At 38.0% G+C, this 23,162-nt stretch overlaps 2 protein-coding genes across 3 annotated transcripts in view; both read right to left on the bottom strand.

Moving 5' to 3' along the window:
* Positions 1–2,966: 2,966 nt before the first annotated feature.
* The window catches only part of LOC134660469 (organic cation transporter protein-like), a 60,521-nt gene continuing 40,325 nt past the window's right edge, over positions 2,967–23,162 (bottom strand). Inside the window, exons 4-12 of one of the 2 annotated variants that reach the window (XM_063516226.1) lie at positions 22,779–22,908; positions 21,031–21,159; positions 8,362–8,554; positions 7,088–7,193; positions 6,039–6,289; positions 5,338–5,417; positions 4,521–4,696; positions 3,742–3,914; positions 2,967–3,164 (exon numbers count right to left, since the gene is read on the bottom strand). In XM_063516226.1, coding sequence (XP_063372296.1) covers positions 2,996–3,164; positions 3,742–3,914; positions 4,521–4,696; positions 5,338–5,417; positions 6,039–6,289; positions 7,088–7,193; positions 8,362–8,554; positions 21,031–21,159; positions 22,779–22,908 — 1,407 coding nt within the window. In that variant the 3' untranslated portion in view covers positions 2,967–2,995. Of the gene's footprint in view, positions 3,165–3,737; positions 3,915–4,520; positions 4,697–5,337; positions 5,418–6,038; positions 6,290–7,087; positions 7,194–8,361; positions 8,555–21,030; positions 21,160–22,778; positions 22,909–23,162 lie in introns of both variants that reach the window. The other variant, XM_063516225.1, reaches the window with a different exon arrangement.
* Positions 17,731–19,376, bottom strand: LOC134660494 (uncharacterized). Its single transcript, XM_063516264.1, has 2 exons — positions 18,697–19,376; positions 17,731–18,008 (listed from the first exon to the last, which is right to left on the bottom strand). Exons 1-2 carry the CDS (start codon positions 19,330–19,332, stop codon positions 17,985–17,987), a joined length of 660 nt encoding a protein of 219 aa, XP_063372334.1. The 5' UTR covers positions 19,333–19,376; the 3' UTR covers positions 17,731–17,984.

Below are 23,162 nucleotides of genomic sequence, written 5' to 3'. Positions count from 1 at the left end.
GCCAAGAATGCAATCAGTATTATAAATAAGACAGTAATATTACGATACAAGTGCGAAAAGTAGGAAATTCACAAGTGGGGAAATATTAAATCGACACGAATTTTATACTATATTTTCACAATTTTCTATGTAGATCTAGACTATAATACTGGGAGACCTAATTTCTTTGGATTAAGGTTCATTAAATTGTAAAAACTGTTTATACAATGGGACAGTTGATACAAAGTAAATAAAGAACGTGTTGGTAATTTTGTTTTATTTGTTATCACAGAATTATTCCGAAGATCACAATTTTGTACCAATTTTAATTTATGATGGCATCATACAAAAATATTTCTAAAGAACTTGGTTTTGAAGGATATTTACATTTAATTTTAAGTTCATAAAATACATATGTATGTTAGTCTGTAAGGTATTACTAATATGTGCCTTGTTGCCTGATTTAAATTTTTAAATAAATAAAATAAATAATAAATTAGCCTGATATTTTTTGGACCAAGTAGTCAGGAATAACTGTTATGAAACTAAAGTACGGTACTTACAATTAAACACTTAAACTTAAAATAGCAAAACTTAAGTTAAACAATAACTTACTATTACTACATATTTTATATCATAGATAACTATGTTATAATTTATAATCAATTTATCACATTTCTTACATATTTACAAGAGTCACTGATTGAAAAATACATAAATACACTCGATATTAATTAAATCTGGCCACTATATATGAACATTGCCATACAAAATGTGCCCTTTTAATTTGCGATATCATGATATCACGTAAATTTCTCAAAATCAGTGAATGAGGCAAGAATTTACTTAACGCCTATAATAAATTAATAAGCAATCACTACCATCACAAACTTAAGGCGGCTTAAGGCTCGTAATAGTCGTAATAGGGTAAGTATGTATATGAGTTATATGACTACTAGTCAAATCAGGCCGCGTAGCCAAGATGCCTATCGCTTACGCTTCGTAACGATCGAAACGCAACCGTCACTTCACACAAAGCGTTTCATTGTCGAAGCGATAGCGATTGTAACCTCAATTGGAAAGGGCCGGCAGTTTCTTTTTTCGAACTGTCAAAACGATTACGCTACTATGAAATTTATATTATGAAACACTAGAATGTGTCGTCACAATCAAATTATAGCTGGTTAACCAAATCTTGTCAGTAAAAAAAGGCGCGAAATTCAAATTTTCTATGGGACGATATCCCTTCGCGCCTACATTTTTCAAATTTGCCGCCTTTTTCTACTGTCAAGATCTGGTTGACCAAGTACATCTACTCTTTATAGTTTTATACGGGTTTTAAAATAGAACTTGTGTCTAAACATAACTGCTGTAGGTATACGTTTCTCTATTATTTCATGCATGATGTAAAATAATTTAATTTAAATACAGTCAAATACCCTATTATAATTTTGTAGTTTTTCTCGTTTCTTTCTCAATAGTCACTTTTAAAAGTCACAGCCACATTTACACTTTTTTTTCTGTATATTTGTACTATTTGAAATAGTTATGTTTATGTGTAATGTAAGGTCATCTGAGGTAATAAATGCGTCACTTGAGGTATATGCGTCTTTTAAAGATTTCTTCTAAACGGAACATTTTAGAACTATTGCAACCCTCTCTGTTTGAAGTGTGGTCACTGAAGTTTTAATGCAGACGGCTATACTAGTTATAATAATATGTTGCATTTAGAAGAAATCTTTAAAAGACGCATTTAACTCAAGTGACGCATTTACCTCAGTTGACCTTAATATAGTTTTTATAGAAGCACGAATTTTTCTTATACTTAACACCTTCAGGAGTGTAAAGTTTGTAGAGATTAACCATTTTTAAACGTATACACATTTAACGCACATAAATACAACAAAAAACAATATTTTTACCGTGTTTGGAACCTTGCTACGATATATCATTTGATATTTACCAGCTTTTCGGTGAAGGAAAACATCGTAGGAAACCGGACTAATCCCAATAAGGCCTAGTCTCTCTAGGTTGGAAATTCAAATGGCAGTCGCTTTCAAAAGACCAGTGCTTAGTGCTTACGCCAATTCTTGGGATTAGTTGCCAAGCGGACCCCAGGCTTCCAAGAGCCGTGGCAAAAAGCACTGGCACGTAGTTTAAAAATGGCTTATTTCTCTATCCTTTGCTGATCGCCTTAAAAAAACAATTTAAGTTCTTCGTCTGATTTTCCTTTCGCGTTGGTTAAATGTATGTAAATACCTAAGTCTGATCATATAGACTAGCTTGCCAAACGTCTTCAAGCCTTTATCTGACAAAAGCACTTTACCTATCAAAATGCTCTTTACCTGTCAAATGCTATTTACCTGTCAAATGCTATTTGCCTATTAAGACCAACACTAGCGTCTTCCGAGCGTCAGTGTCTAGTCAGCTCTATGGCTGCTGCTCGACGCAATGTTGGCGCAACTGCGCAGCGACGCCATTTTCCATAGCGCTGACTAGATGCCTACACTCAAAAGACGCTAGTGCGGGACCCTAAAAGCTCCTCGCTTTAGAGCTGCCAGTCAAAAGCTATTTCCCTATGAAAGGCACTTTGCTCTGAAAGTATCTTTGCCTGTCAAGAGCTCTTTGCCTATCAAAGGCTTTTTGCCTAAAGCTCTTTGAGACTCTTTGGCTATCAAAAGCTCTTTGCCTATCAATGGCTCTTTGCCTAAAGCTCGTTGAGGCTCTTTGGCTATCAAAGGCTCGTTGCCTATCGAAGGCTCTTTGCCTAAAGCTCTTTGGCTATCAAAAGCTCTTTGCCTATCAAAGGCTTTTTGCCTAAAGCTCTTTGGCTATCAAAAGCTCTTTGCCTATCAAAGGCTCTTTGCCTAAAGCTTGAGGCTCTTTGGCTATCAAAAGCTCTTTTCCTACCAAGCACTTAGCCTATCAAAGAGCTGATAGTCAAACTTTCTGCCAAATCAGATCAGCATCACATAAGCGTAGTCACAACCAAAACTATCAAATATCAATATTAACCTCAGACCCCGTTCTCCTGTCTCCTAGATCTTACAGAGGCCCTAATAGATGCCCTAATGGATGCCCTGGAGCCGATGGAAGGAATGGCTCTCACGAACTCTTGGGGCTGGTTGGAGACAGAGTTCCGTTTGATGTACCGGCCCGGGTTTTCTTCGTCATCGGGATTTTTTCTGGAATAGAACGGGATTTTTAGTTTTTTTAAAATATCCACACTAAGTGTAGGTCCATGGGGTCCCAGCGCGCATAAGTTGTTCGCAGAAATCGCTAAGCGTCTGGTTGACGTAACTGGTGACCAAAGAGCTGGCGACTACCTCGCACAACGTATCAGCATTGCGATACAGCGAGGAAATGTCGCCAGCATCCTTGGTACAATGCCTCAAGGGCCTATTTTAGATTTAAGCTAGTTTTTAATTTCTTTTAGTAATACCACTGTATATATCTTTTTTGTAAATGAATAATTTAATCAATAAAAAATAAAAAATACAGTGTAGGTATCATACAAATTCTGATATTATTTTTAATTGAATGACACAATTCGTGTGGGTAATTTTCAAGAAATGGTCAGGTAAATCACATTTTAAGTTTTGTCTCTATTCACCCCGATTGACGGTATGTAATATTGTCAAGAGCGCGTCAAGGTAATTTTGAATACCTCGCGCGCTTAGCAACTATTGCTGCTGTACCCGGGTCAACTTTTGATGTTTTATCCACAGTGACCTTTTTCTGAAATGTGTCGAATAAACCCACCTGCTGAAGCAAGGATTGTCCCAAAACTTTTGGTCTTTGCCGAAGTCCTCTCCATCCTGGAGGGTCTGAGGCATCTCCGTGTCCATGGTCTCTGGGAGGAACAGGCAGAGGAGGCCGCCGACGATGCCCAGGACACCCAGGATCAGGAGCGGAAGCTCCTGGGAGACGGTGGCCTGGGGAAATGAAAAGTGGTGTCATCAATTGTGACAGGCAATACTATAAGGCCAAGCTCCGCGTAGGGCCGAAGGCCCGGAGCGTCCCTCAGGAGTGCGCGTTTACGCGAGGCCGAAGGCCGACGTGCGAGAGTATAGTCACTTACTATAGTGCTGCAGCGGCACCAATCATGAGACAGTCATTTAAGAGAACTGTTGGAGTATTTTTTTGATCCCCGATACCTGTGAAATTTCTAGCGCTTTGCACGTTAAAAGTTTTATTGTTTAATTCATTACATTTCACAGCATAACAGTACCAAAGCACTGTTGAAGTATTAAGTAGTTCAATATAAGAAGTGAAGTATTTCAATTGTAGTTGAAAGATATTCACGGCAAAACTGCTGAGGATGGTCAGAAACTTTTTTCATAGTCATAGTTTTTTATTTGCTAGAATTAGGGATGACTTACGCTAGACCGGGTCGGGGCCGGGCCGGAGCTCCCAGCGCTTCGTTTTCTATGGAAAGCACCACGTGATCACCGATCACCCGTCATAGAAAATGACATGTCGGACATCTCGGCCCGGGCCCGGCCCGGTCTAGTGTGACTCATCCTTTAAAAGACACTTACCAGATATACAACGAAGGGAGCCACTATACTGGCGACATAGCCCATGATATGGATGAGAGCTACGCCCTGCGCCCTCACGACAGTAGGCAGTAGTTCAGCGGCGTACTGGAGGCCGATATTGTAAGAGATGTTCACGGCGAAGCGCCCGAGGATGGCTAGAGAGGCCGAGGGCCCACCTGGAAAAGAATTTTAGATCTTAGGTACCTATATTTAGATGGAGATGCTTTTATACAAAAAGTAACTAGGACGCAAATTATAAGGAGCGTACGTGAACTGTAGGGGTAGCAAAAGAGTCCAGGGGTCTTACCATTATGTCTTATTGCGATCATGTTTAGGACCTAAACTGATTTGCTAACGGACGGAGTTATGCGATTTATATAGCTCCGTCCTTTAGTAATTCAGTTTAGACCCGTTTACGTCCGAAACGTCACGCCATAAATAAACGTAAGTTTTACTCGATTAAGTCCCGTGTTAGTTTTAAAATTATGAGTCAAAATCGTGTTAGTTTAAATCAATATATATACAAGTATTGGACATAAGTATTTGTATAGTGTGTGTTTTTCATTATGTGTAGTGGGTGGTTTGAAAATGTGATGTCTACCCCAAACTTTTTCATACACTTTTCGTCGGGTAGTTGCACAAATCTCTGTTTTGACATTTTGCTGGGACATCAGTTAGCTGCCACGACCAGTGAAGCCTGTGTTGAAATGTCGGTAAAGGTAATAAAATGAATTTCGCGATAGACCCGTCTATCTATAAATGTGATATATAGTTATAATATATATATTATAGTTTTTATACTGAAACTAATACTTACCAACTGGTACAGCTGTGGCCAGTAAACTGAACACGCCACTGACCACCATGGAACCGCAGGCGAGCCATCTCCTGCCCCATCTGTAAACAAACAAGTTTAGACCCTAAAGTAGTATTAGGAAAGTGGTCTCCTCCTTTATATCATAATTTGTGGCTTCATACATATTTAATTACACAAACGGGTCTACCGCGATATAATTTCATTGTTAAATATGTGTACAGAACGCGAGAGTTTAAAGTGTTAAATTTCATACATTCCGGATCCGGATTGCAAGCCCTATCCATGTGCATAACGACCCTTTTCTGACGGACAGGTCCTTAATGAATCATAAACACATCGAGGCCTAAAGACCCCATGTTCCTGACGTAGCCGTCGAAGAGTAATAAGATAGCCATCCAGGTAATGATGAGTAGGATGAAATTATCTGAGTCTTGGGGTACTAAAGAGGTCAAGGGTGGTTCTTTTTTTGAGATTATTCTTTCAAGTGGCATATGTCATATTTGAGTTGTTGGAATTTCGATTTTATTTCAATTAATCGAATTTCAGATCAAAATGACTTAAATTGTTCGGAAACCGGTTCCTGCCACTTGAAGAGTTATGAAAGAAATTCGGACGTCTGAATTTAAGGTAAAAACAATGAAATTATATCGCGGAAGACCCGTTTGTGTAATTAAATATTATGAAAGAAGAAGCCAACATACCTGTCCAGGACAGCAGTGAGGAACGTATCAGCCGGCAACTCAGTAGCCGAGGCCACAGTGAACGTTAAGAACACATCGAGGCCTAAAGAGCCCACGTTCCTGACGTGGCCGTCGAAGACTAGCGATATAGCCATCCAGATGACGATGAGTAGTATCGCGTTGCGCCGCAGACGGGGGGTACGGAAGAGGTCGAGGACGGAGTATGTCCGGTTTTCGGCCTCGTTTTCTTTAATGGTTTTTAGAGATGATTCCTGAAAGATAAGCAGTAGGTAATTTAATTACAGTCCAGCATCACTCTAGGGCTCTAGGGGACGAGCTACGAGCGGGTGGTGAACTGGAGCGAGGCTAGTAGGGTCGCTGAAGATAGGAAGGCGTGGCGCGAGTTTGTGAAGACTCTGCGCCTCTGGGGTGCTTTAACCTCGTGCCGCCCAATGTACATTAGGATGTACACTCAGTTTCGATGGAATGTCAACCTTAGCTAAGAACAAAGTAGGTAGCATTTCATTTGTCTAGTAAAAGTTTCGAACAAATGAAATTCAATCCAATTGATAATACAACAAGATTCAAACTTCCTTGGCCATTATTTTGTATGGTAGGCGGCACGAGGATAAGACAACAATAACAGCATCAATCACTACGAGGCGATTACAGGCACAGAATAAATAATAGTACTAGGTACAGAAGGCTCACTCTCTAACAAAACGCGTCTATAGACTGATATGACGGCAAGGTGGCGCAAGCGCGAGCAGGCGTCCGTTCCGCAACGTTGCGCGGCAACTACTGTAGCTAGACACCAAAATTGGTGCGGGCCGCATGTACTTGTAGGTACTTGTAGCGACGCGACGAAATCGCGGAGTGAGCCACGCCTGTTACAGGCGGGTTACAGGCGGCCTAGCCAAGGTGACGATCGCTTGAACTTCGCCATCGAATCGCTTTGTGTCTCTCTATCACTCTTCCATATTAGTGTGACAGTGACAGTTGCGTTTCGATCGCTACGTAGCGTTAGCGATTGGCATGTTGGCTACTTGGCCAGGTGATTAAAAACTTACCGTGAAATCACTAAGAACCTTTTCCGGGATCTTCGTTTTGTTGATCCTCTCAAACTTCTTCATGATGGTCAGGGCCTTCTCGATCTTTCCTTGTGACACCAGCCATCTGAAATAAGCAGTATCATAGAGAAAAAAATACATAGAGTGCTCACTCCATACATCAGTTTTAGTATCAAAAAGACTATTAGCATCTAGCATCGAGTAGCGGAACTATCAGCACTGCTACTTGACAATAGATGTCGCCACCGACCGGAAAGTCTTATGCTGTTGAGATAAGACTTTCCGGTCGGTGCTACATCTATTGTCAAGTAGCAGTACTGATAGTTCCGCTACTCGATGCTAGATGTAGACACTGAAATTAATAGTCTGAACTGATGTATGGAGTGAGCACTCTATGTATTTTTTTCTCTATGGCAGTATTAAGAGCCCATCAACGTGCACACTAGCGCCACTGCTAAATAATCGTGATTATTTCAATTTAACGAAATATATTTTTTTTAAAAAGGGGGCCGCTAAATACTGTATATTGTAATAAAGTACCTTTTGAATACATCAAACTAGTTTCTATGTTGCTGGATTCGTCAATCTATAAACTCAAAACAAAAACGGCCGTTTTAACTTTGGACGCATAGTAGGACGTAGTCGACATCAACCGTCCAATAGCGGAATTATCAGTGCTACTCGATTGCTCAACAATTTACAACTAATATAAGTACAAGCAGGAGTATAAAATAGAGTTCAGGTTCATCCGGTTTTATAACCGGATGAACCTATTTCAATGAAAATTGTTGAGAAACTTTTCGGTCGTCGCGACATCTAATGTCGAGTAGCAGTACTGATAATTTCGCTACTTGTCACTAGATGTCGACTACGAAAAATAATAGTCGTTTTGGTAAGAACACTGATGTATGGAGTGAATACTCTATGCCTGCTTTCTTATTTCTCTATGCCTGAAATAAAAAAAATCATACTAATATTATAAATGCGAAGGTGTGTCTGTCTGTCTATTACCTCTTCACGCTTAAACCGCTGAACCGATTTAGTTGAAATTTGGTATGGAGATAGTTTGAGTCCCGGGGAAGGACATAGGGGAGCTCTTATCCCAAAAATCTCCCTTTAAGGGGGTGAAAAGGGGGGTGGAAGTTTGTATGGGGAATCGTGAAAAAGCAGATTGGGTAAAAATAAGCTACCCAAATTACTAACTCCACGCAGACGAAGTCGCGGGCAAAAGCTAGTAGGTATATATAGAGGTAATACTAGATGCTGATGATTACCTGGCACTCTCGGGCACCAGCCAGGGCGTGGCGGCGGCCATGATGAAAGGCGCACTTGTCGCCAACGCGAACGTCCTCCAGTCATCTGCCAGCAGCGCTATCCACGGCAGCAGAGACGCGGCCAACGTGAAGAATAGAGCGATGGACATGTTGGCTACGAACGTACGCCATTTTGGGCCCACGTACTCGAGAACTGGAAAAGAAGAGTAAGATTAATGTGGGGAATAGCGTCTATAAGCGAAAACCGTCTTTAAGCTTGTTCGTGGTTTTTTAAGAGGTGGGTCTCAATAGGGTATTATTATTACGCTGCACAAACTTCTTCAATGATAATATAACTTGTAGTAGGCGCATCATGCCGCCTTCGGCCATGCTATTTAGAGAGAGAAAGTTTTTCTCAAATTCAGACTTCCGAACGCACGTCACGCAACCCACGCGTGACGCTTCTGTCAAACGTCATTGTCGTTTTCATGCAGCCGACGGCCATTACGTGTCCTAAAATAAAAAGTCTTTTTGTTTATAAAAGGACAAGAAATTCCTTAAAATACGTGGAAAATAGGATAAAAAGTGACCCAATTGTAAATTGGAAGAATAAGAAGATTGGAGAAGAAGATACAAGAACGTACGCGATCAAGGCTGAATGCGACCTCTCGTCGCCATGGGCCGCTATGCGCGGACGCGGTACATATCGAGATCACGATCTTGGGCCTATTCTAGGTCTGTAATTCTATATCATCAAGATTCCTATCTCCGCCAGCGGCGTCGAGAACTAGATCTCGCTCGGTATCCACAGTAAGCCTCGCTCTCTGAATTAGCATCGAATGCCAGCATTCGAATAGTTACTTTTTTAAAACATGTAACATTCCAAAAAGGAACATAAATGGTAAGTAATAGAGTGGTAGTACCAAATGCTAATTTGTTATTTCTATTTAGTGTTGGTGATGTGGTTTTGGAGTTTTATAACTAGCCAACTCTGGTTGCTGACTGTACTTGGTGGTTGTGCTGTACACATGCATTCTGGAACGCTATTCTAGGCGTATCTGTTTCTAAATGCATAAAATGGCTGTGCTAATCATTTTGGAGTGTTAATTTAGACATCTCTGTTTGATATTCGCACTTGGCAACCTTGGCGTACTACACTAGGTGCGTTCACTGCCAGTAGCCATGGGATATTGTCACATATTCCTTGCCAACAGCACTGAGACATTGCTCATGTCCTACCTGCAAATAGGTAGTGGACCATAAGCCACCTACAAGTCTTGTTAGATAAACTTACCTACTGGGTTTTGTGGCGTGTTACACTCTAGACACAGCTCTTAACCAAATGAGTTAATCATGTGGTATGCCAATACTAGGCCGTCTCTTGATATATACTCATTTTCAAGTAGCTGAATTTAAGTAGGTACTTATTCTAATTCAAGCAAGCGAAGTACTAAGCGAGCGAGCAAATCTTGACCTTGTGGATAAAGGCACCTGAAATTCGAATATTATGGGATTAACCCTTCTAGGACTTTGCTGTTGTTTGTTCGCAGATATATAATTAAGGACATTACAAAATACTCCGCGCTGTAAATAATTATTGGTGCTCCGAGGTGAACCCAGAGAATTACGCTGCGGCTGGCGAGATGCTTGTCAGTAGGGAACAAGGCTAAGTATTGAAATTAAACAAAATCAACCTGTTCTCTAACTGTGATGATTTAGCTCTCAATACAATTGTGCACTGTAACAGAACCATAAGTGACTGCTCATTTTTGTGCGATTGTCATCATTAACAATCTTAGCTAAGGTAGCTGTTCAATAATGAATCCCAATAAATGGCATAAGATGTTTTAAAAAATCTTTTAAACATGCTGTTGACAAGTGATGTATGTGATAAGGTGTGCTAGCAAGAATAACTAATGACTTATAAATTATTGTAAGTCCTAAGAAATTTAATCTTACAGGGCTCAACTACCAATCATATTCTTACAATGTATGTTTTTGATGTTACTTATCTTTGTTTCATACAATAAAGTATTTACTACTTACTAGCAACATACAAAATAGCCTGGTCAAAAGCAGCAATAAGGAAGCGGAGCAACACTATCCTCTCTGCAGGCACAAGGTCGCTCCTAGTCCCAGCGACAGCACGGCCTGGATAAAAGCAGCAATAAGGAAGCGGAGCAACACTATCCTCTCTGCAGGCACAAGGTCGCACCTAGTCCCAGCGACAGCACCAACACAACAGCCTGTGTTCACTTAGAACAATTTTTTATAAAAGCCCTGGTTTAATTAAATTATATACCTTTTTTCATAGCAATGTCATCATACTTGCAAGGATTCTGTCCAGGACATCTCATACAAAACTCCTATCTTATCTGTGCCAGTATTTACAGGTATTCCGAAAAATGGATATTTCTGTAAAATTAACAGTCAAGTACTGGAAAAATATGTGACTTTGATATATGCTGTGTGTACAAAATAATATATGCCTATGATGTTCTTAATGTAGGTACCTACATTTCATACAGCTCAATATTTCGTTAAAATATTTTCTGTACAAAACCCTATGGGAAATAAATACAGATATATTGCTAAGACAAGTAAAATTATTGCATCTAAGCAGTTTTAATACAACAAGAAATTGGAACTGCCATAAAACTAATAACACAAATTGTTACATGGCACTAGCTCCAAGTTGTTTTTACCTGATTCTTGAATTTGGGAAACATCTGTGTTTCATATGGAAATATGAAATTTCAATTTTAATTCCTGTCATTAGACTATTATGTGATTATATATAGATATCTCTCTAGCTATATGTATCGGACCTTTCATGAAGTGTATAAGGTCTAGAGGTCACACTATATCCATTGTTGAAACTCCTTACAATAAATGTTTCTTATACTATGTATGTACCTATACAAGATATATGGAGTCATAATCAAATGGAATTAGCACCTAAATACCTCAGAAAGCTGGCTAATATCTAGATTATTTATTTACCCAATATTTTATAAACTGGTTACATTTTTATAAGTTCACTTTGTTCATATAAATGGGTTGTTTGTATAGCTATAAGTTTGGCTAAATGAATATGGCATACACATGTATGTTTAAAGAGCTAAATACTGAATTTAATATATTTTAAAGAAATATAATGCCAATAAATATCACCTAGTGTAATATAAATTGATGGCTAAATATTACGCATTTGAATTTGAAGAATGCAAGAAGAGAAAAATTGCCAAGTTTGACGCAGCTCTAAGAATTGCTTCAGAATAATCGGAGCGCGAACGGAACGTCGCTGTCACTGTCAAATCCATGGGTTGTCATTGTCAACTTATCTCTTCAGTAATATGTCGATTGTCGATCGTCTTTATGTTCAAAGACATTCCTTTCAGATTTATCAGTGTGAGATACTACTGAAAGAAGATAATACAGCTATCTCAACTAATTAAAAACCGACTAGGTGAAATGAAATACAGTATGTTTATGTCTAGGATCATTTAGCATAAGATGAGTGAGAGATGATAAACTATTCGATTTTGCTGATAAAAACCTGCCAAATATGCAAGTGAGAATCCTATAGGTATTAGAAATCAATCTGAGATTGTCATACGAGTTTCAATTCAACAGTGGTTACTCAAATGAGTACGTCTGATTGTCTGTCAAGTTAAACCAGTTTGACAGCACTGGCTTACCTCGAGTATCAAGATCTCGGAGATTTAATATAAATTAAACAATGAATATTTTGAAATGTGTTGCAACATTCTGGAACTCCTCTGATCGAGTTATTAATAGTCGTGCAGATGAAATATGTGAACGCTATACATATACTTACCCTAGTGAAGTAATTAATTAACCCAGATGTTTTTCTACATAGATGCTTTCACATTTTCATGGTTATAAAAAACATTTTATCTGTGCTTTCCTTCCATTTGAAATGAAATTCAAGGTATTAAAGTTCTAGGAAAAGCAGAAGGCACGGTCATTGTACCTACTCAGTTTTACAAAATATTTATATGTTACATATATATAATTATATGGATTTGAGCCCTAGCTTCTCAATTATAAAAACTTATTCCATTAACCGGTTTCACACCGGGTTAACAAGATTCAACATCGTCTTATCCTGGTTACCCCTGTGTTAACCGGGAAGTGTCTTCAGCCATCACTGAAGGAGCGGAGGAGAGAGGAGGAACTTCCGATTGGCGCGACCAACAGTACGGTGGAGTCCCTTGCGCCCAACACCGTCAACACTGGTGTATGTTTTTGTGGAACAATTAAGCATACTTACATTAATTATTTCATAGCAGCTGTTCGAGAAGTGCTTGCTATTTAATAGAATTATGTAATGAGGAAGCTAGGTATAGAAATATTTTTTTATAAATTGCTCTTATGCCTGTATTGCGGCATAGGCTCTCCTCAAATGATAAGGTGGAACGCTTTATGAAAAACGTTTTTTGACTACACCCACCTCAACCTTAAGTGTGAGCTTGTACCTAATCTAAATCAGTATTTAATTATTTATCAATAATTTCACCATCTAATAAAAATCTTTCATTACAAGATTAAGAAATAGTAAAAAATTACTTATTATTCTGGCTATGGTGATTGCACACAGCGCGCTAAAACCCTATCCTTGATTTTAAATTTGAGAAATGTTGCTATCTTTAACATTTTGTAGGGAAAAAACTACTTAATTTGATATTGAATGAGGTTTGTTCTCAGGCCAAAACATTACCTAGCTGTATGTTACTGATATATAAGAACGAAGAATGTTATTCATTAGTTATTATTTATTGCCGGAAAAATACCTCATCACTTCCCAAACGATTCGTAGATGAATTAAGTCGACTCTTAAAGATACTTTAAGTGGTATTGATATTTCTATTTTTCAACAAACATTCAACCTGTTATGCGTTGGTGTCATATTGATGGAAGAAAAACATTACGTTGGAGTAAGACTTCTGACGATTTTGCCCAATTTCATAATAATAGGGCCATAGTTTCATCCAATGATCTTGTTAGATCCTTAGTTATTCTTTCTTCTATCTAGTTAATAAGAGAATAAGGGTTGCTAAAAGCAGCAACACACTGTTAAGAGACAGTTAAGAGTTGCTTATAGCTATTGAATTCTCTAAAACTTTCATTTTATGCCATCTTTAGATTTTTTGATAGTCCTATACTTCATAATTAAGTTTTTTATTTGGTACTAAGTGGTACTAATAAAATACCCTTTAATAAGGAACAATGTTTTAATGTTTTAATGTTTATTTGGGCACAAACGGTACAATAATACTTACAGATATTAATATTATTCAATACATGAACCAATGAAGTTGCCACTAACTACTAACACGTATACAAAATACAATGTATACAAATGTATTATTTGTTTCAACTAGGTATCATATGATAAGCAGTTTGATGAAATGATGATCTCACTAGATCTCTAAATAATGTGTAAGAATTAAAATTATATTCATATTGGAAATAGACAGTTACTCATACCGAACTAAAACGGTAGGTATTTTAAAATGAAATCAAAAATCATTGCTTTCATTGTTCCCATACAAAGCCAAATCAAACTTTGAATACTTATCTCTAAACATCTACAAGTTATATTATCATTGAAGAAGTTTGTGCAGCGTAATAATAATTGGAAATTAAACGAACTTACCTGTAAGTGAAGTTCATTTCAATTATATTAGCTGCACAAACTTCGAAATGATAATCCCTCCCGCCCAGTACCCGCGTTATCCTGCGACAACCAGGGATTCTAATAGTGAAAAATCCCTGTCAAAGTTTTAGACAATTTTGGCTTTGCCGAGTTGGCCAAGCTGTTATATCTGTTGGCATATTCACTGCCAGTGCGAGCTACGAGCGAAGCTGATAATATGTGTTTTTCCGCTTTGTAGCGCCAAGCGCCTAAGAAAAGAGAACCCGCCTAGCGGGTCTCTGGCAGTGAAAGTGTTTTGACTTGGCTTGTTACTCTAAACTAAATGACGTTTGACAGAAGCGTCACGCGTGGGTTGCGTGACGTGCGTTCGGAAGTCTGAATTTGAGAAAAACTTTCTCTCTCTAAATAGCATGGCCGAAGGCGGCATGATGCGCCTACTACAAGTTATATTATCATTTCGAAGTTTGTGCAGCTAATATAATTGAAATGAACTTCACTTACAGGTAAGTTCGTTTAATTTCCAATTATCTGTAATTTAAAATAAATTATTTTACATCATGCATGAAATATTCAAACAAAAACGTCACTTTTGACACTGACATATCCAGTCCATATCGCTTCGTTATCTAATAGTTGACTTATCTTAAAGTCCGAATAAGGCTGCGGTCTTATCGCTGGGAGAACGCGCATTTTTGAGTTTTTATATGTTTTCCGAGCAAAGCTCAGTCTCACAGATATTAAAATCAATCAATATTTTTTGAAGTGAAAACTTCTTTAGCGGCGCTGGGCACTTTTTGGGGTGGGAAAAATGATAAAATCGAGACAGCGTAAGGCGATCACGTGACCGTAAGGGGCGTAAGTAAGGCGATCACGTGACCGTAAGCCCCCCGTAAGGTGGCCACTAATAATTTAAATGGCATTTAAATCAATAAAGAAAAACTTAATGTTTGTTGACATTTATGTTGCGGACTCCTTTTCAAGACTCTACCTATGTTCAAATAATTTGACGTTGTCATGGCAGTATGTAAATAAACATGTCAATGAAAAAGTTTGATCTTATTTGAGAATGATAATATATAATAAATAAATAGAATACCTCCGCTAAACGTATGTATCGTGTTACCGGGCGTCGGTAACATAGGTGAGTTTTCACTTCTATCGGCACTCCCGGAGTGCAACCGTTGTTGCTTGTTTATTGTGAGAACATAGTTGAATAATATTATATACCTACATAAGGTAATCTTAAACTGTAGTATAGTTTCAGACTTATCGAGGTAAATTAGCACCCTCTTGAGTAACTACCTATAAGTGATTGTGTGTACTATATGCTCTAACAATGATCAGGACTTTGTTTATATTAAATAAAAGATTGTTTAAGATGATAACAATATGTATTCCTTGACGCCATGTTCTAATTGCGTAGTGCCACAGATAATCAACTTATGACACATATGTCACATCCCCCCCTTATGTTAATTGACTGCTTATACTAATTACAAAAGCTCCGGAGCCACTAGAAGCTAACTTAAATCAAATTCACCCAAGTAGGCAGGTTTCCTTACCAACCTTCCCGTTCTTGTAACTACAGGCAATTCTAATGGCTCTGGGTTAGGTGCCGGTACATTTGGCACCAGTGGAACAGGTACATGTGCACGAGGCTGCGGTGCAGGCAGCAACGTTGCATCCTGTCTCTCCTGACTACCCCTCTCACGCACTGCCTGGCTCACATCTGAAGAGTCCAGCATATACTGATTTGTCACAATAAACTTATTTCTACTATGTCTAATATGTTTTTCATTGCGCCTAACTAAATTACCCTTGTCATTTTTAACAATGAATGATCTAGGTCCACTGGCTTTATCTATTATTTTACCAGAATACCAACACTTACTTCTATTTACATCTTGAACAATTACATCTTCCCCTCTTTGAAATGGTTTCTTAGCTTTTGAAGTTTTATTATAATTGTTCCTAGATTTTTCATTATTAATTATCATTTGTTCTTTCACATTTACACATAACTTAGGTTTTAACACTTCTTTGGAACAGGGCAAATTTGTTCTTAATAATCTGCTCATTAACAACTCTGACGGGCTGTAATCCAACTTTGCTACTGGAGTGGTTCTATAATGTAACATTGCTAAATCAAAGTTAGAACCGCTTTCATTACACTTTTTCATCAGATTTTTAACAATCCCCACAGCTTTCTCTGCCAGCCCATTTGATTGCGCATAATGTGGACTGGACTTAACTAATTCTATGCCATGTTGCTTTGCAAATTGTGTGAATTCAAAACTACCAAATGGCATATTGTCACTGACTATTTGCCTAGGGATGCCTAGTGTACTAAATATCTTAATTAACTCAACTATAACATTAGTGGTCGATTTGTTTTTCAATTTTGCAACCTCAATCCATTTTGAAAAGTAATCTACAACTACTAAAAAATCTTCACCCGCATAGTGGCCAATGTCCATACCTACTTTACTAAAAGGAAGATCAGGAATCTCATGTGATATAATTGGCTGTTTGCAGTTTGACATCCTGTACTTTTCACATGCTCTACATGCTAACACATAATCCTCTATATCTCTTGACATTCCTGGCCAGTACAGTACTTTCCTAGCTCTCTTTTTACATTTTACTACACCTGCATGCCCTGAGTGTATTATATCTAACATTTCGTTTCTTAATGCTTTAGGAACTAGGACCATATTTCCAAAGTATACAATATTATCTGTAACTATCAACTCATGTCTTAATTTGTACAACTTTTTTAATTCCACACCATAAATATTTCTATCGTTTTTTGGCCATTCTGTACTATACCACATCTTTATTTGTTGCAAATTACCATCTTTATTTGTTTCATTTTGCAATTCTTTTAATTTACTTTCTGATATTTGTAAGTCTTTGTCTAGTCCATATACTTTTTCTGTTTCCACACTATGCACTAACTCTTTAAGTGTTGGCTCTACTTGACCATTTGTTGAATTATAATGCCTAGACAAATAGTCAGCAACATACATTTGAGAACCTGGTATGTACTTAATGTCAAATTCATATTTTAAAAGTTTAAGAACCATTCTTTGCAGTCTGGCTGAAATTTTATTGATGTCTTTATTCACAATCGCCACTAAAGGCTTATGGTCTGTTTCAACAACTATTTTGCGTCCGTAGACAAATTGGTGATATTTTTCCATTGCAAGACAAACTGCAAAGAGTTCTTTTTCAATGGGAGCCCATCTTTGTTGACAATCTGTATAGCACCTAGAATAAAACGATATTGGTTTACCATTTTGAAGAAGACAAGCTCCCATGCCACTTTTTGAGCTGTCAGTTTGTAGAGTCACCAACCCGTCTTTCTTTAAAATATCCAAGGTAGGTGCTTTACTAATTTTCATTTTTATTTCTTCAAAAGCTTGACTTTGAGCTGTACCCCAATCCCACAATACATCTTTTTTTAATAGATCCCTAAGTTTTTCAGTTGTTTTGGAGTATTGTGGTATAAACTTACTTAAATAATTGCACATACCTAAAAACTTTTGTAGTTCTTTAACATTTTTTGGTTCATTCAAGTCCACAATAGCTTTTACATGTTCCGGATCAGGTTTAATTCCTGATTTTGACACTAACAACCCTACATATTTAACAAAATCACTTCTATACTGGACTTTGTTTGGATTAAATTTCACATTGAACTTCCTTGCCCTATCTATTACTTCGCTTAAAATTTTATCATGGTCTGCTAAGCTGTCCCCCGCAACAATTATGTCATCATAATACACATTTACCCCTTGTATATCACTAAATATGGCTGTATTTATTCTTTGCATTACCTCTGGAGCCGAAGAAATGCCAAACGGCATTCTCTTGAAAAAATACCTTCCGAAGGGAGTACCGAAGGTGCAGAGTTTTTGTTCGTCCTCCAAACTCACTTGAAAAAACCCATCCTTCATGTCTAGTACTGTGAAGACACTTTTACCTGCAAGTGAATTATATATTTCTTCAGGTGATGGAATTTGATAATTTTCTCGAAGAATGGCTTTATTCAACTCTTTGGGGTCTAAGCACAACCTAAGTGACTTATCTGGTTTTTCTACTATGACAAGATTGTTGCACCATGCCGTAGGTCCTTCTACTTTTTCAATGATTCCTCTACTTTCATAATTATTTAAAGTATCTTTAAGTCTTTCCTTTATAGTCTGCGGAACTCTTCTAATGGGCTTAACTACTGGCTCTGAATTCTCTTTCAGCTTTATTGAATATGTACCTATGTTGCCTAATCCAGTAAACACATCATTATTTAATTTTACAAATTTATTCTTGTCTCCTGAGACTACAGCATCTACTCTTTTTATCAAATTGAAACTAACACAATCAGGCAAGCCTAAGATCGGTTTAACAGGCATATCCACAACAGTAAATCTTACACTGCCCTTTTTTCCCCTAACAGTGCATGGTAAATTAACACATCCCACAGTTTTCATTTTTTCCTCATTATAAACAACTAACACTGTGGGTTCCCCAAGTTTACATTTGTCTAATTTTAAGCTTTCAAACAGTTCCAGTGATAAAGTACTACAGTCAGCACCAGAGTCCAGTTTGAATTTTATATCTACTCCTTCAACATTTATTACCTCATACCATTGTAACCTATCTGAGCTACTTACAGAGTCTACCACAAAGTCTTCTGAACTGCAGTCGCTGTCATTGGTAGATTCCCTGATGCCATCAACTTTGTTCTTTGTGTATCTTCGTTGTTGCTGCGGTTTTTCTTCCTTCTTCTTATATCTACACATTTCGGCATAATGGTTATAAATGTTGCACACAGCACATCTTCTCCCATACGCAGGACATTTTCTTGGCTCATGTTTCCCACCACAATAATTGCAATTGTAATGAATCGGTTTCTTTACATCTTTTCTATGACGAGAACTTTCTTTTACCATATTTACCGACTTTACTTTTTCTTCTAGCTCTTTTACATTTTTCTTGCTGTATTCAGCAGCCTTGCATAATTCCATTGCAGTGTCTAAACTCAGTTCTTTTTCTCGCAGCAATCTCTCTTTAATACTTGCTTCTCCTACACCTATCACCAGCATGTCTCTTACCATTCTATCTTCCTCTTTAAAATTGCATGTTTTGGCAGCATTTTTTAACCTCAAAACAAATCGTTCCACCGGTTCATCTGGCTCTTGTCGTAAATTATAAAATCTGTAGCTGTTCACGACGGTATTAGTTTTGTTGTTAAAATGCTCATCAAACTTTTTAAGCAACTCCGCCCATTCTAATGTAGAAGTGGTCATACCATTGTATATATCTAAAATATCTTCTCCTGCGCAGGTTAAGAAAATGGCAATTTTTTTTTCGTCTGAACCCTGTTCTAAGTCTGTGGCCTGTATGTACAAACTGAATAACTGTTTGTACTTTTTCCAAGCTTCCGCGTCTTCAATTTTATGCCCTTTAGGAGGCTGCAAGTGCAACCCCAGGGTCATGGGCGTGTCATTCTCCATTTTTATTCTACGATCCACTTAGGTTTTCTCTCACTTTTTTCACCTGACACCATGTACTATATGCTCTAACAATGATCAGGACTTTGTTTATATTAAATAAAAGATTGTTTAAGATGATAACAATATGTATTCCTTGACGCCATGTTCTAATTGCGTAGTGCCACAGATAATCAACTTATGACACATATGTCACATTGTGAGTGACTCACGTAATAATTTATAAACAGTCAAGTTAATTATTATGTAATTTATTTATTATTCGTTAGACCTTCAATTTAATAGCCCTTTAAAGACTTAATTTTACGTGACAGATTATTTCGCCTATAAATAACATTTTATTACCACAATCAGGAATATAACATTCGTAAAAAATACATGAAATATACAACTCTATTACAATCCATTTAAGTTCATTTTCAAACGCACTAATTTTCCCGATAAGGCGTTTGAGAATTCGATAGGTACAGGGTACAGTCGCCATCAGATATATCGGAGCGGCCGAGGTGCTCAAAACGATCTAAAGACGCTATCTAACGCCTTAACAATAGAGGCGTGTTTAGATATTTGTGAGCACCTTGGCCGCTCCGATATATCAGAATATAAAATTAATAAAAACATTCAAACTAAGCACATCACACAAAAACTAATATGTATTTAAAAATGTGCTATATGTATTTAAGGTTGAAAATCAAATAAAATCCAAGTCAAATTTAGTGCATTCTAAAATTCAAATATGGAACGTAAAGTAGCAAGAAACTTTGCCGTGTTACAGCATTTTTTATCATTCAATTTTGAATCCTGTCTTAATGACGTTAAAGTCGGTTTTTGCTTACGTTTATTCTGAGGATTGCGGCTTATATCTTAGATAGGTACTTACCAAGGTTGTTCGTGATTTGGAGTAACGTCGCCTTGCCCGCGATCACGAACCAGTATTAAAATCCTTCCTATTTCTAAAGAGCCTGTTTTTATATTAAAACGTGGTCGCTTATGACCTTTGGTATTCAGGTAATAGTTAAGTAAGTCAAATACGTGCGGAAAACGTAGTACCTTAAATCCTAATCCTTCTAGTTTTAACAAATTAAGTTAGATCTTAAATAAGCAACGAGCTAGAATAACTGTAGAAGTCTGACTAGAGCCCAAAAACCGGCCAAAGCAAAAAACGGCGAAAAAATTCCCGTTTCTTGTATGGGAGCCCCACTTAAATATTTCTTTTACTTTAATATTTTTTGTTATAGCGGCAACAGAAATACATCATCAGATTGGATCTGTTGCCATATATTTTGCACTAAAGGTACCAGGGCATCATGAGTTGTCAGCAGTTCTTACCCAGGATGTACATCATGGTGAAACAGTTGTCGAAAGCGAAGTACACTGAGGAAGTCCTACATTAAACAATAGATCAGACGGTCAGATTGGTTCTGTCGCCATATATTTTGCACTGAAGGTACCAGGGCATCATGAGTTGTCAGAAATGAAAATGAGTTGTCTTACCCAGAATGTACATCATGGTGAAACAGTTGTCGAAAGCGAAGCCCACAAGGAACCGGCAGATAGAAAAGGTCCAGAAGCTATGGCTGAAGGCAGTTCCGACGCCAGCCGCGAAGCCGATCAGATTGGTGCCTGAAATAAGACAAGTTACACTAAGACCTAGACTGGATGCCAGTTCAAACCATAGAGAAATATAAGTAAAGAAAGAGAGTTTTCTTAACAAAACGCGAGTTATTTCGTAGTCGACATCTAACGTCAAGTAGTGGAACTATCAGTACCGCTACTTGACACCAGATGTCACTACTGTCGCTACTGACGAAAAATGTACTACTAAAACAATTTACAACTAATATTATAAGCAGAAGGAGTTGAAAATAGACTTCAGGTTAATCCAGTTATAATATTAGCTAAAAATTGTCGAGCATTAGAGTTTTTGTTTGCCGCGACATCTATTGTCAACTAGCAGAACTGATAATGTCCGCTACTTGACGCTAGATGTCGACTACGAAATAACTCGCGTTTTGGTAAGAAAACTGATGTATGGAGTTATCTACCACTCTTTCTTTACTTAAGGCTTCGTCACACTCACACAGGCGTGTTTTCCGGGCGCGGCGTGAGCGGGGCGTGAGCGTTTTGTATGTAAAGGCGGCGCGCCTCGCTCACGCCGCGCCTGGAAACGCGCCTGATGTGTGACGAAGCCTTTAGGTACCTATATTTCTCTATGGTTCAAACAGACATTGTGACATCAAAATCATATCTGAATGATTTCTGTGCGCCTCGCTAGCGCTAATAGGTACATGTACGGACAAGTAGCAGGGACTCAAGGGACTGTCTAGGTGGATATGACTTCCTTTTTCCATTCCTCATTTATATTGAACCCCATTCTCGTAGGATTTTTGCTGATTCGTATAGTGGATTCAAAGACTTCATCCAGAGTGCTTAGGTGGGTGTAGAAACTTTTTCCCGTCCAGGGCAGGTTTGGGTGCTGGGCTCTATTGTTTCCCAAAAAGTTTTAAGTCATAATGTATTGTATGTCCGCATTTTCGTTAGTCATAATTGCGCATAGACGCATTGGTTTAGCTGTAAAGTCATGTAAACATGTTTATCAATAAAAATAAAATAAAATAAAATAATTAGTTTGGTTCAAAAACGCGTCCGTTTTCAGTATTGCCATAAAACAAACCTAACCTAACCTAACCTATCTATAGGATAACCTTACGTTTCAGTTTTATGACTAATGATAATATGACAAACAATACTTTATTTGGCAACACTTATGACATAAAACTTTATGGGAAACAAAGGGACCCCAGGTGCTGGACATGTGACATTGCTCGGGTAAATATACCTTATGGCGGTTTGCTCTTATGTACGTCGCTTAGCACCGCATTAGTATTGGAAAGTCGAGGTACCTTTACCAGTGGAAAGTCACATATTACCACAGAATAAATAATAGTACTAGGTACAGAAGACTCACTCTCTAACAAAACGCGTCTGTCACGATCAGGACAGATATGGCCGCTAGGCGGCGACAGCGCCACGCGCGGCTTATGGCTAGCCACCAAAATTGGTGTGGAACGGATGTACTTTTAGCTATCTGTAGCAAAGCGACGAAATCGCGGAGTGAGCCACGCATGATATTACCATGTGCTTTGCTGCAATAGTGAGACTACTAAGTGTTTTGCTAATAGTGAGACTACTAAGTGCTTTGCTAATAGTGAGACTACTAAGTTGCCGGGGTTAATACTTACCTACTAAAGCTGGTATTCTTCCATATTTGTCTGCGATCCAGCCAAACAGTAGTCCCCCCACTATGGCTCCGCAGAAGAAGATGGCCTGAGACGTCGCCACTAGGTTGTCCTTCTCGCACACCCAGTCCAGCTGTAACAAGTATAATAATAGGTGGATCGACTTTATAATTCAAATTTCAGAGGACTATACACTAGTCTCATCGTCCAGCGTCGTCCAGTGTCCACTGACCTGACTAGCAATACTTAGTGTCATACGGCACTGTATTTTTAAAATAATTGACTGTGTTTAAAAAAAAATATTTTACACCGTGCATGAAATAAAGCACCAGAAAATTAGGTAATAGAGAAACGTAGATAACAGTTATTTTTATTATTATATAATTA

The sequence above is a fragment of the Cydia amplana genome, chromosome 27 (assembly GCF_948474715.1).
Source record: "Cydia amplana chromosome 27, ilCydAmpl1.1, whole genome shotgun sequence".
Classification (NCBI taxonomy): domain Eukaryota; kingdom Metazoa; phylum Arthropoda; class Insecta; order Lepidoptera; family Tortricidae; genus Cydia; species Cydia amplana.
This window is presented reverse-complemented; position numbering and strand designations above follow the sequence as displayed.

Bases quoted from the DNA above. Each gene is read 5' to 3' on its own strand.
- LOC134660494 (XM_063516264.1), bottom strand. From the start codon at position 19,332: ATGACCACTTCTACATTAGAATGGGCGGAGTTGCTTAAAAAGTTTGAT. The intron at 18,009-18,696 runs GTAAGTAGCTCA...ATTCACTTGCAG, and splicing joins AAGACTTTGTGGTAGACTCT to GTAAAAGTGTCTTCACAGTA.